Source organism: Tamandua tetradactyla, chromosome 2 (genome assembly GCF_023851605.1).
Source record: "Tamandua tetradactyla isolate mTamTet1 chromosome 2, mTamTet1.pri, whole genome shotgun sequence".
In the NCBI taxonomy this organism is placed as follows: domain Eukaryota; kingdom Metazoa; phylum Chordata; class Mammalia; order Pilosa; family Myrmecophagidae; genus Tamandua; species Tamandua tetradactyla.
The window spans coordinates 51,748,559-51,760,976 of record NC_135328.1 but is presented as its reverse complement, the minus strand read 5'-3'; the positions used below and the strand labels follow the sequence as shown (position 1 = coordinate 51,760,976).

Genomic DNA, 12,418 nt, shown 5'->3' with positions numbered 1-12,418 from the left:
CCATAGACAGAGTTTGGCACAGTGGCAGTACTTAGAAAATGCCTACTGTATCAGTTGTTCACCAAATGTTAGAAGTGGTGGCAAAATGAGGATATTTTTTGAGCTTCCCCAATTTTTCCAAATTGCTGTTATAAGACCACCACTGTAATAAACCCTCAGTCTATTCGGATGGGGTGGGGAAGAGCCACTGTGGGCGGGCGGGCAGAGAGGGAAGGCGAAAGGAGGGGCTCCACTTCCCAGTATTTGTTCATTCTGCTCAGGCCTTGGGAAGTGGGTGGGTGGTGATTTCCACATTGTTGTTTTTTCCAAAAACTAACCAGCTCCAGATCCAACCCTTGGCCTCTGGGCACTGGATGGTTCCAAGGCCTTAGTGGGGGAAGAAAAGGGGGGAAGGGGCTAGTGGCAAGGGTACTAAACAGAGGGGAAGACCTCCACCGCAGACACAAGAGAGTTTCAGAGGGGGTAGCAGCCCAGCTGCTCAATCCCTCTGTCAGAAATCCCGTGACAGAGGCAGAAGAGGGAGGAGGTGGCCTCAGCTGGATCCTGAGGCCACCTGGAGGGGTCAGAGTCACTTTGGATGGATTAAAGACAAACTCTTTCCTGCCCATTCCAGAGAAGCCCAAGCAGCAATCAAACTCCATCAAGGGCAGAGACCATGGCTTTTCCCCCTCACCAAGAAATTCCTGCCCCAGGGTCCTCAGGTCAGCCCAGTTCAAGTCTCCCTCCTCCCAGTGAAGGACACGAGTATTTATCACTAGGAGCCAAAACTGCTAAAAACTTTACAGCATAATTATCACATGTAAGCCTTGGAACAATCCTACAAGGGTGGCATCACCATCCTGATTTTCACAAATGAGGCAACAAGACCCCATATCAAATAAATAGCAGAGCTGGGATCTAAAAGCAGCTCTGTCCACCTATCTGGGCCTCTACCTTTGATCCCAGGCCTCTAAAGGAGCTGGGATCCAAGTCAGGACCTCCCATGGTGACTCACAGCTTCACCGCTGCAGAGTCCCAGGGACTTGCTTTAGGAATTGCAAGGGATCTCTGAGAGCACTGAGTAAAAATGCCCATTATGCAGATGGGGAAAGCCCATTGTGAAGCTGGGCCATAGGAGGGAATGGATCTGCCCTCCCTCATACAGGGGATAACTGAGCTGGGGTAAAAACCTAGTACCACTAGCCCCATTCCAGGGCTCTCCTCCTCGCCTTGGCGAAGCTTATCAGGGCACAAACCACAGATGACTGGGCCGGCAGAGATATGATGGCTGTGAGATCTCTAGCTTGTGCCCTGTGCCTGGCACATACAGGCACCCCATTCAGCCGATATTCAACTCCAGACCTCTAGTGCCTGCCTCCAGGGAGCTTACAGGTTAGTGATGCGATAAAAGAACAGAATTATCTATTCTGAGGAGCCCAATAAATGGTCCCTCGGAGAGGCGAGGGAAGCATCCCCCCCCATCCCCCATGAAGACTCCAAAGGTTACTTTGTTATAGATTTATTTGATATTTGAACCTCATCTCCAGGTTCAGACCCACATGTAACGGATTGCTTCATGGCTGTCAGAGGCTAGTGTGCATTATTTGAGGATTACATCCGATAACAAGATGCAGAAAACACAAATGGACGGACAGACATAATCATTAAGACAAGAGACGCTAAAACGTGCCTTAGTGTCTGACTGATTGATCTCTGGCGGGACCCAAGGGACTGATCTAAAGCAGGGTGGGTTGCTTCCCACCACCAGGGGGCTGTCTGGACCCTGGGTACACCAGGCACCCTAGATGAAAACTGGAAACAAAAAACTGGGGAGCATGCCCAAGCGGATGTGACCTCCCCTGCCCCAACCCCCCCACCTCTAAGTGTCCATTCTGAAGGACCGGGCGGTAAAAGGGCTGATGTAAGCAGCTGGGGCTAGTGATGGCAACTAGGCAAACCCATGACACATGAGGTGGGAAATTTAAGAGTACAGGCGAAGTAGCTCCTCTGGCTTCTTAGCACTGTGTGTATGTGTGCGTATGTGTGCACATGTGCACACACGTGTGTGGAGAGGCAGGGGTTGTGTCGAAGGAAGGGGAGAATGGAGCACCGTTCATCCGGGATTAGTCAACCTGATTTTCCTCCCTTTTTGGCAGCTTCAGAACATTCCCTTTGGCCAACAGCCACAGAAATGAGCGCCTGCCAAGATACATGGAGAAGAAAGAAAACAAGACACCCCACCCCCCACACACACAAAAAATCCACCCCAGGAGAGGAGTAGAGGAACAAACAGAACTCCTGTACCAAGGTCACATCAGATTCAGAAGACATCCTGTATCCCACAACCCAGGGAAAGGAAATACAATTTAATATCTTGCTTCTTTGCTCAAGGGAAACTGCCACCCCACCCTGAGACTCCAACTCACTGGCCTTTAGTGTCTTTTTTTTTTTTTTTTTTTAGTTTTTTTTTCTTTTTAATACCCAAACTTTGATTTTCAAAGCTTAAAAAAACATTCCTTTACTTAAAAAAAAAAAATCTAAAACTGCCACGAAATCTAACTAGGGAAGTCCCAGACCTGGCCTTTCCACCTGGCAACCTGCTCTCCTACTAGCCATGCCACCAGAGGCCAGCCTACCACCAATGAGGGCGATCATACCACAGCTGGTTCTCCCCTGGATCACTGCTCCACTCAAACCTGGGCGGGCACTAAACCCTGGCAGCAGCACTGACAAAGGAAAAGGCAGAAGCATGGCCCAACCTTCCTTAAACACTCTCCGTCTGAAGTGAACTTTCTTGGGAATGTATAAGTTATCTGGAGGGAAGGGATGGGAGCTGGAGAAAAATAAATACCGAGAACTAAATAGGTGTCTCTAGACCTCTGGCATCGGCTTGGTCTTTGGGGCAGAGATGGCGTCCAGGAAGGAGACCATGATTGTCCAAATACTGCACAGTCCTCTGGTCTCCCTGACAGGTGTCTGCCCTGAGGAGGGCGGGAATCTCAGAGGAAGAAAGGGGGCTCAGGTGGTGTCCTCTTGGTCCGGCCCAGCTCACACCGGTGCCCCAGCTCCTGCCCCCAGACAAGAGGCTGGGCTGGTTGTCACTGGGTTTTTAGGAGGTGCAAGGCCTGGCCCTCCTGGGCCCAAGGATTCCTTGGTGGTTCTGCTACTGGCTGTTTGGAGCTGACCCCGTGCTCCGGTTGGTCACCAGGGCTCAGGCCTGCTCCTTGTCAGCCCTCCAGAGCCGTTCCTTCACCTCGGGTGGCAATGTGTTAAACAGGTCCTCCTCCACCACCAGGCCACTGCGCTTGAGGAGTGGGCACTCGCCCAGCTCCACTGGTAGGCACTCGAGCCGGTTGCCGCGCAGCTCAATCTGGGTCAGGTTGGTCAGCTCACCCACCCGTGAGGGCAGCGACTGCAGCACGTTGTTCCCCAGGTGCAAGGCCCGCAGCTTCCGGCACTGGAAGAGCTCTGGAGGAAGCGCCTCGATCTGGAGGGAAAGCAGTAGATGGTGAAAGTGAGGTGGAGGCAGCTCAAACCCGGGGGCTTCTATGCCCAGGGCTACCTTTTCTTTCCTCCCCTAGAAGCTGGCACCATCTCTGTGTCCATTCCAGCTGCCCAGGACCTCAGGCACCAACACAGTCTGGGCCAAACTCTGGCTAACTTCTAGCTGTCCATTAGGTCTCAGCTCAGCAGTCACTTTCTTCAGAAAGTCTTCCCTGACTTTCTACTGGGTAACATCTGACACCCATGCCCTCTACCACAGCACTAACCCTCCATGGTAAAACTTCCTGGTTATCTGTTAAGCTCTGGACTGTGGACTCTGAGAGGGCAGGACTGGGTCTTGCCTTGTTCCTTGCTATCCTTGGTAAGCAGCATATAATACTAGCCAGCTACTACCGACTCCACGTCCACCTCCCTTCCAATGTCCCAGGGCTCTCCATGAACCAGGCTGTTAGTCATAGCTCCCAAGTTTTAAGAACAATTTATGAAGGAAGAGTGGCATGTTGATAAAATTCTATACCCTAAACTGTTTCTGAGAACTGGGGAGAGATCACCAATTGAGCCGAGAATCCCTGTTGTATCACTCCTCACCCCTGTGCCTCAGTTTCCTCATCTGTCAAATCACAGGCTGATCATGTATGCAGGGGCCCAGTATTGGCAATTCAGGCCTCTTGCCCTGTCTTTCTTATTTTGAACAATGAGAATAACGGGCAGCACCCGTATGCTGCTTACTACATGGCAAGCTCCAGCTCTTAAAAAAAAAAAAAAAAAAAACCTCCCGCTCACCTTGAGTATTTACTCTGTAAATATTCTATTCTTCCCATTTTACAGTTGGGGTATTGAGGCCCTAGAGAAGATAACTTGCCCAGAGAGCCAGAACTGGTTAAGTGGTAGAGCCAGCACTAGACCCCCTGCGGTTTGGTTCAACAGTTCATCTCTGAACCACTCTGCTAACTGTCCACACCACAGGGGCGGGGGCAGGTGGGGGCAAAGAGTAAACAGTAGGGCCAATGTGGGGACATGCAGTTTCTCCTGGCACACAGGCAGAGCTCCATCAATGCCAGCTTCTTCCCTTAACTTTCTGTGAGTAATCAGCTATAAATCTGAGTCCTTATTGGCCCTATTTGTCCCAACACTACCTCCTTCAGCTATGAAGGGCAGGAGGGACCCTAATAGCAGCAGATGTTAGAAGACTTGGACCCAGAATCTATGTGTGGATGGCAGGGAGATGGAACAGTAACCACTCTGAGGCTGCCATCTCACTGACCTCATTTTCCTGCTGAGGAGATTGAGACCCAGAGAGGGGAAATGCAATACTTGTCAAGGTCCCACAGCCTTGTGTACATAAGATAGGACATAAGCCTTGCTTCCTCTGCCTCAGAGCACATGCTGTATTTTCATTCTGCCAAACATGGCACTCATTTGCAGGGAGCCTCTTGCCCTCCCCGGCCCTCAGTTTCCCCACCTATAAAATGAAAATGTTGGACTAGAAATGCCTCTCAGCTTGGATATTCTGTGGCTAGGGAACTTTTGCAGACTTGGGCTTCAATCTCACAGGCTCTTGCTCTCTCTGGCCACTTCTAGAAGAGGACCCTGATTTCTGGTGAGCCACCTGGTCTTCCCAGCAGGGATGTAACTGTGGCCAGGGCCAGACACAAGCCATGCCCTCAGGAACACTGTGGATATTTTAAAGGAACCCTTGAAATGGGCCTCTCCAAACTACTACCATTATGCCTAATGATGAGGGAAGGGCCAGAGGTGGCTAGGGTCTCCCATCCTCTCTGAAACCTCCTCTGATAGTTTCAATATCAGCAGGGCTGAAGGTCAGAACATCAAGATGGGAGAATAGGGAAGTGAGCTCAGCAGGACCAAGGGGCCAGAGACTCCCCAGCAAGGCCCCCATTTGCACTCCCAGTAGCCTCCCCTGATGACACAGACAAGAAAAGGCTCCAGCCAGTGAATTCCAGCAGGAGCTCACGTGCAATTGATCTGGCTCCAGAGCTCACTCCCTCCCTAGAACACCCACTTCCCAGAAAACTCCCCTCTCCACAGCCAGTGGCTCCCTCCAGGCCACCCAGAAAAAAGACAAGGCACAAATAGTCGCTCATCTCCCCACGATACCCACGCTTGCACTTCGGGACTGTCCTTCCTTCCACAAGGGTCACTCGTCCATCCAAGACTAAAAGCCATTTTTTCAGCACCCCTGATCCCACCCTCTCCCACCACCTCAAGGACTCCTGTGTCAGTGAATCCCTTATCAGCATTTAAATGGACTTAAGTCTACCTGGTCTTTGGAAAAAGAAACGCTCATTCCGTGGCTCTCCAACCTTCATGACAAAACATCCAGAAAAAGGCTATTTCTTTCCTTGGCCCACCCTTCTGCGCCAGTCCACACTGGAAACTATCTGGCCAAGATCATCAACTATCCTTCCTATTCCACCAAACTTGTCTCCACTCTCCTACCTGACTTTTCCATACCCTGTGACTGCACAGGCTCCCATCTGGCCTTTCTCTACTACAGTCCATCTCTAAGCCTCTAGCCAGATTACTTTGCTTCTCCCTCCAACCTCTCCCTGATGATCTCATCAAGAAACCCAGCCACAGGATGATAACTCCTGGAACTTTAGGCCTATCGAACATAATGCCCAGGATATCCCAGGGGACCCCCTACCCCCAATTCCCAGCACGAGACACACCCTTTCACCTCCACCAACCTGGGCCTCCTCCTGCATCCATGATCCTCCATCTACCCAGGTAGCCAAGGGAGAGACCTATGAGTCACCCTAAGCCCCTTTTCCCGACTCCCTACATCCTCCCAAATCTCTCCCAACTCCATCTATATCTCTCCATCTTTAGCAGCCTTTCCCCATCAGGCCACTACCCCCTCTCACTGCACTCCACATGGTCTCCTCATGCTACTCTCTCAAACCCATCCTCCTCACTACAACAAAATTGATCTCTCTAAATTGCAAGTTTGCACTCCCCTTCATCCACTCAATCAACAAGAATTTGGTGCATATTTGCTACATCAGGCACTGAACAAAACAGGGAAAAGAGACTTTAAACCACCAAAGATAAATAGAAATTTAAGTGGAAAAGAACAGGATCCTACCATTCCCCCGTGGAGAACTGTACCCCTATCCTCAGGATAAAGTTCAAATTTCAGAAATGCTCATCCCACACTTACCATTCCTTCCTCTCCAGTCTGTCTCCCCACCCCCCACCCCCAGCTTTTCCAGCTGGCTTTCAGTTCCTCACAGGCAGAATGTACTGGACTCTCCCTTTCCTCTTCACCTGGCTAATTCCTCCTTACTCTTCAGGAGCCAGGTAAAAAGCCCCTTCTTTTAGGAGGCCTGCCCTACCCTAGATGAAGTCTGGGTTGGGGCCATTCCTCTGCACTACCAAGAGCCTAGTGCCCCAGTGCTAACTGCTAGTTACTTGTCTTTCCCCAAGATGAAACAGTTAGCTCTGTGTAGGGAGAAAGTGGGCCTTCCTTGTCTCGGAGTCCCCACCACCCTGCTCCCTATTTGGACGATAGGAGTACTCAAAAAACATCTGCTGAATCAATGACAAATGAACAAACGAATACCTTCCTTGCCAAAATATTCATCTGCATCAGTTTAAACTTGGGAAGACAATACCCAGAGGGCCTAAGCCTGGCCCACACCCTCCTCCCTCCCTGGCCTTTTATGGGGAGCCCTCCAGCCCTGAGAGTGAAGGAGAGACTTAGGCCTCCAGCTTAAAAGGAGGAGCCTGGCTGGGACTGGCCCGGGTGAACTTTTTTCCCTATAAAGACCTCTGGCATTCCGGAGGCAGGGACAGGATGTGATTAAGCAGTGTGCTAAACAGGGTGTTCAGAGGGTCTCCTTCCTCCGGCACAGCGTCCCTGTCGCCAGCTCCTTTCCTGAAGGGCGACCTCAGCCAACAAACAGACATACTTGAGCTGGGGATGGGGGCAGGATGAGGAGGCAGGCTGTAGGCTGGCCCCCTACCATTCTCTACCCAGTGTGGAATGAAGCATCTGGGACAGAGCAAAGTATGTGGAATGAAAGAGAAAGTTTGAATCAACTCAAAAGGCAATTTGCCTCACAGAAAAGTGGTCTCAGCTCCAACACTGTGCTTGGGGTAAGCCACTTAGCCTTCCTTCTGTATATTAAAGAAGGGATTGAAGGGATTGAATTTTAGCCAGTGATTTTCAAACTTGCTTGTCCCAGAAGAGTCTAATTTTACTGATCAGGAGCCCTGTCCAGATCTTGGATCCCGACCTGATGGAAAAATTCTCCAACCACAGACCCCAGATTGAGGTGAAGATTCTGGGGTTGTAGAGCAGTTTCTCCATACTCTGTCTGGCACATGTCCATGTCATAATTTGGGGGAGGGAGATAAGATTTGTCACAATCCATCATCCATGGAAGAAATGGGTTAGTTCACAGACATTTGGGGAAGAAAGAAGGAAGGACTTCTAAATGGTCAGAGGCCTGAAGTGTCTGTGCCTGAGTGAAGCTGGACAAAGTCTGTCCTTTTCCAGGAGTGGCAGTGGTATTTTGTTGGAGAGAGGCCCCTGCTGGGAGGACTCAACAAGATGATGGGAATACCTGCCAGCACAGAGTTAACACAGAGCAAGGGCTGCATAAATCAACAGGGGCTGCTTCAGCACCACTGTTTGTGATGAGGGCACAGAGATGGCGGCTTTCAGCACCATCTGCCTCACTGAGAACCTCCACCCTGAAAGTAAGGCCCGGGAAGACTTACTCTTACATCATCTTCCTTGTAGGTCTCCAGGAGCAGGTGGGCAGAGGGAGGTTACCTTCTTAACCACTATGACATTGTCTCCACTGCAGAAGCCCAGACCACAAAATCACAGAAGAACCCTGCCCTCAACCCCACCCTGCCTTGCCTCAGGGGAGGAGCTACTGCGTGAGTAGCTGGGGAGAAGCCACCAGGCAAGAAGCTGCTACCAATTGTCTCAAGGGTGTAGCTCCTACACTCCCTACCCCAGAAGGATTTGCACAACTTCCTCTCCATTAAGTCAAGTGGTGACACGCCAACCCCAAGCAAACCCAATTCTGCCCTCCCCCACACCCCAAAACACAAAAAGAGAGGGAAGTGAACAATTCAAGGAGTTGCCCAGACCCTGTGGTTTCATTCAGCAAGCCTCAGCCACCTGCAGTTTCAGTCCCCAATGGACCCAGATTGGCCCCTCAGCTCCAAATCCAGTGGGGACAGGCTGAGAAAGATACTGTAGGTTCCGGGCTAAGTCCTGCCTCCCACAACCCAGCCCTGATAGTGAACCAAAGGCCTTGGCCCTACTCATGAACAGCCCTGCCTAGGAGGAAAAGAGCTTCCAACCAGTACCATTACAGGTCCCACCTGACCATGCCTTCCCTCCTGGCAGCCTGGCCCTGATCAGAAGAACTCCACAATGTTTTGTGGCCTACAGGCTCCCATCCCTAGAGATTCACATTTAGCAGGGCTGGGCTGGGGCCAGAAGCCTACATTTTTAACAAGCTCCCTCCAGGTGATTCTGAGAACCACAGTGAGGCGTCCAAACCTGGGAACACTGGACTGTCCTGAGACACTGGGCCTCCTGTGCTCATCACAGGCCTTCAGCAGTCTGTCACCAGCCCCTATGCTGTGCCACTGCCAAATCACTCACCCGATTGGCCGTGACAGCTAGATTCTGGAGGCTCTGCAAGAGGCCAATGTCGGCAGGAAGGAAGGTCAGGTTGTTGTGGCTGAGGTCCAGATAGCGCAGCTTGCGGCAGTAGAAGAGCTGGGTGGGGATCTTCTCAATCTTGTTGCGGTTCAGATAGAGGCGCTCAAGGTTGGTAAGGTTGCCGATCTGGATGGGGATGTAGGCAATGTGGTTGTACCACAGCTTAAGGCAGGTGAGGCGGTGCAGGTGCTGGAAGCTAATGATCTCCTCAATGGTTTTGAGGTTGTTGTCCTTAAGGTCGATCTCTTGCAGATTGTGGAGGCTGAAGATGGAGTGGGGGATACGCTCTAGGTCACAGCGGATCAGCTCCAGCTCTGTAAGATTCACCATCTTCTTAAGGCTATTGAGGACAATGAGCTTGGTGCCCTCGTTGTTGATGGACAACTTCTGCAGGTGCACACCCACGTCCGTGACCACCTGTGGCAGCTTGCTCAGGTTGCTCTTGAGTCTTAGCACTTTGAGGCGCTTGAGCTCCCTAAGTCCATCAATGACAATGTAGCGGTTGTTCTCTGCGCTCAGGTTGCCTGTCAGGTGCAGCTCCTCCAGGGTCTTCAGGCTGTAGATCCACAGTGGGATCTCCTTGATGTCAGTGAACTTGATATGCAGTGCCCGCAAGTTCTCACGCAGGAAGGCCAGGGCGGGAGCCTCAATCTTGGCTGCTGTGTGGTATAGCCACAGCTCCTTGAGGCCTGTGAGTTGGGCGATGCTAGGGGGGATGGTCACGTCGGGGATCAGTTCCAGCTTCAGCACCTCCAGCTCCACTAGGTCAAAAACAGTGTCAGGGATGCCACTGAGCATGAACAGGTGGAGCTCCAGCTTGTCTTGAGCGTTTTTAGTGAGCCGCTGCCGTAGCTTGTCCAACGTCCACTCATTGTTGAGGTTCAGCTGCCGCAGCTTGTTCTCACTCACCTCTGATAGGAAGACGGCAAAGCGCTTGGAGTAGAGAGGGTCATACTGGTCGATGAGGTGGAGCATGAAGGCGAAGTCATTCTTGACATCAGGGATATCGCTATAGCTGCTCTCTTCACGGATTGACTCGAAGGAATATTTCTTGAGGGAACGCCGCAGCATCCACCACAGCGTGTACATACAGATGAGGCCATAGAAAATGACCAGGCTGATGTAGAAGGATGCCAGGATCTTAAAGAGCGTGGCCAGAGGGTGGGCACAGCGGTAGGTGCGATAGCCCGTCAGGCTCTCGATGTCCACGGTACAGTCCACGTCAAACTTGATGTTGTGCACATAATAGACAGTGTAGCAGATGATAAGGATGAACTTGATCACCTTGATGATGGTCTGCCGCATGTAGAGGCGGTACACGATGTCCCCCTCCTCCACATGGGTGCGAAACTTCTTTACCTTCTCAAATAGCGCCTTGGCCTGCTCCCCCTCCTTCTTGTCCAGCACACCCGTCTCCGAACGGTCCACGATGCCCTGCTCGATCCGTGACTTGGTCCGCTGCAGCATGGGCACAGTAGCCTCCACATCCTCGCTAACTGTTGACGACTTCTTGTCCATGGAGCCGTTCATCTTGCTGAAGGCCGGCTTGGGGTCACTCTCCTCTACTACTGTCTCTGACAGAGCCCGTGTGGTCCAAGGTGAGTCAAAACACTTGAGCAGGATAGACACAAAATGCTCTAGCTTTGAGCTGGTGCGGGGGAATTTGAACCAGAAGTTGCTGCAGGCCAGGAATATGAGAGTGTGCAGAAGTACTAGGTAGGGGAAGTACTTGGCAAACCAGTGCAGACGGTTCTCGTAGCACACGGCATCCACATAGTTGTACTGGTGCCGGTCCAGGTCGTACTTGATGCCCGTTGGGCCTGTGTCCTGGGTTGGCAGGAGTGTGGCATTGGGATAGGTGGGCTCCTGGCTGGGGGCCACCCAGCCCCGGAACGAGTCGTTGCAGGAGTTCTTGGTAACCCATTTACACGGCAGACAGATCATCTTGTCCTGGGTGACCTGCAGTGTCCCGCCAAAGACCGCGATCATCAGCATTACAATAGAGATGTAGTCAGTAAACACATCCCACCATGGCTTCAGGATCCGGTACGCCGGCTGCGTGTCCGCAAAATAGCGGAGCTCTGTCACCGGAATCATGGTTCAACCTGAAAGGGACCCATAGGAAGGGGTTACCGCAGGGTGGCCAGGCTTACCTGGAAGTGAGTGGACAGGGAAAGGAGACAATGGACCCATTGTTCAAAATCCCTCTGCAAGTCTAACTGTGAGCTTGTGATCCCACAGGGCAGTCCACAGATCAGCTCTTCTTTAGAAACCACGTGGTCACCCAATGGTTGGGAAACCACCACTGGGGAAGGCCGACAGTCTCCCCATTGCTCAGACAGGAAGACTGTGCACTGAGATACTGGGGCTTGCGCTGTCAGAGCAGTAATGCAGCCTCCCAACACCCCCACACACACCCCTCATCTTAGCATCCCAGCAAGAACATTTGGGAATCCCTGCCTTAAGAGTCCATCCTATTTGATGATCAGACTGACCTGAGGGGCTTGTTTAAAACTTTTAAGTTCCCAGGGGACCAGCAGGCAGCCATTAAGCTGCACCAGAACCTGAAGGAATTTCTGTGAAGTGTAAGAAAAGCAAAATGCAGAAAAATAGGTATAATTTGAACTTATTTTTGTAAAATAAATACTGAAGTTCAAAAAAATTTACATGTGTGCATACAGTTGTGTCCAGAGGATTCTAGGAGCACAAAATGAAACTTGAAACAACAGGCTTCTGGGGGTGGGAGCCAAACTGAAGGGGACAAGAAAACAAAAGTGCTCTTAACTCCAAACCTGGATGAAATGATCACATTTATGCATTTATGTAAAATTATCACTGTGTGGATAAAGAAATAAAAAATGACAGTGGCAGTGGATTCTCCCTGATGGACAGTCTAATTCAAGGGATCTCAGGTGGAGCCTGGGAATCTGATTTTTAGCACCTGACTCTGGGGCGTCTAATGATGGCTGAATTTGGGAAACATGGGAAAAGTAGCCACATTTAGGAAATAAAGCCAGGGACACATGGAGGTGTGTAACAAAATACATGGGAGGAGGGGATCTGGTCCACCTCCAGGAGGTCTTTCCTGAGGCCAGCCATGATCAACTTGGGAAGCTAAGTTGTTCTTCTAATGTCTGTGAGACTGCAGAAAACTTGGGAAAAACATTTAAAAAGTATAAGGACAAAAAAGAAAAAAAAAGAAATACCCTGTGAAAACACCAT

At 51.0% G+C, this 12,418-nt stretch overlaps 1 protein-coding gene across 6 annotated transcripts in view; it reads right to left on the bottom strand.

Moving 5' to 3' along the window:
• Window positions 1–2,964: 2,964 nt before the first annotated feature.
• LRRC8A (leucine rich repeat containing 8 VRAC subunit A) overlaps window positions 2,965–12,418 on the bottom strand; it is a 29,699-nt gene continuing 20,245 nt past the window's right edge. For all 6 annotated transcript variants that reach the window (XM_077146778.1, XM_077146774.1, XM_077146767.1 and 3 more), the window contains 2 exons: window positions 9,137–11,301; window positions 2,965–3,466 (listed from right to left, as the gene is read on the bottom strand). In XM_077146778.1, the coding sequence (XP_077002893.1) occupies window positions 3,191–3,466; window positions 9,137–11,293 (2,433 nt within the window). In that variant the 5' untranslated portion in view covers window positions 11,294–11,301 and the 3' untranslated portion in view covers window positions 2,965–3,190. The remainder of the gene's footprint in view (window positions 3,467–9,136; window positions 11,302–12,418) is intronic.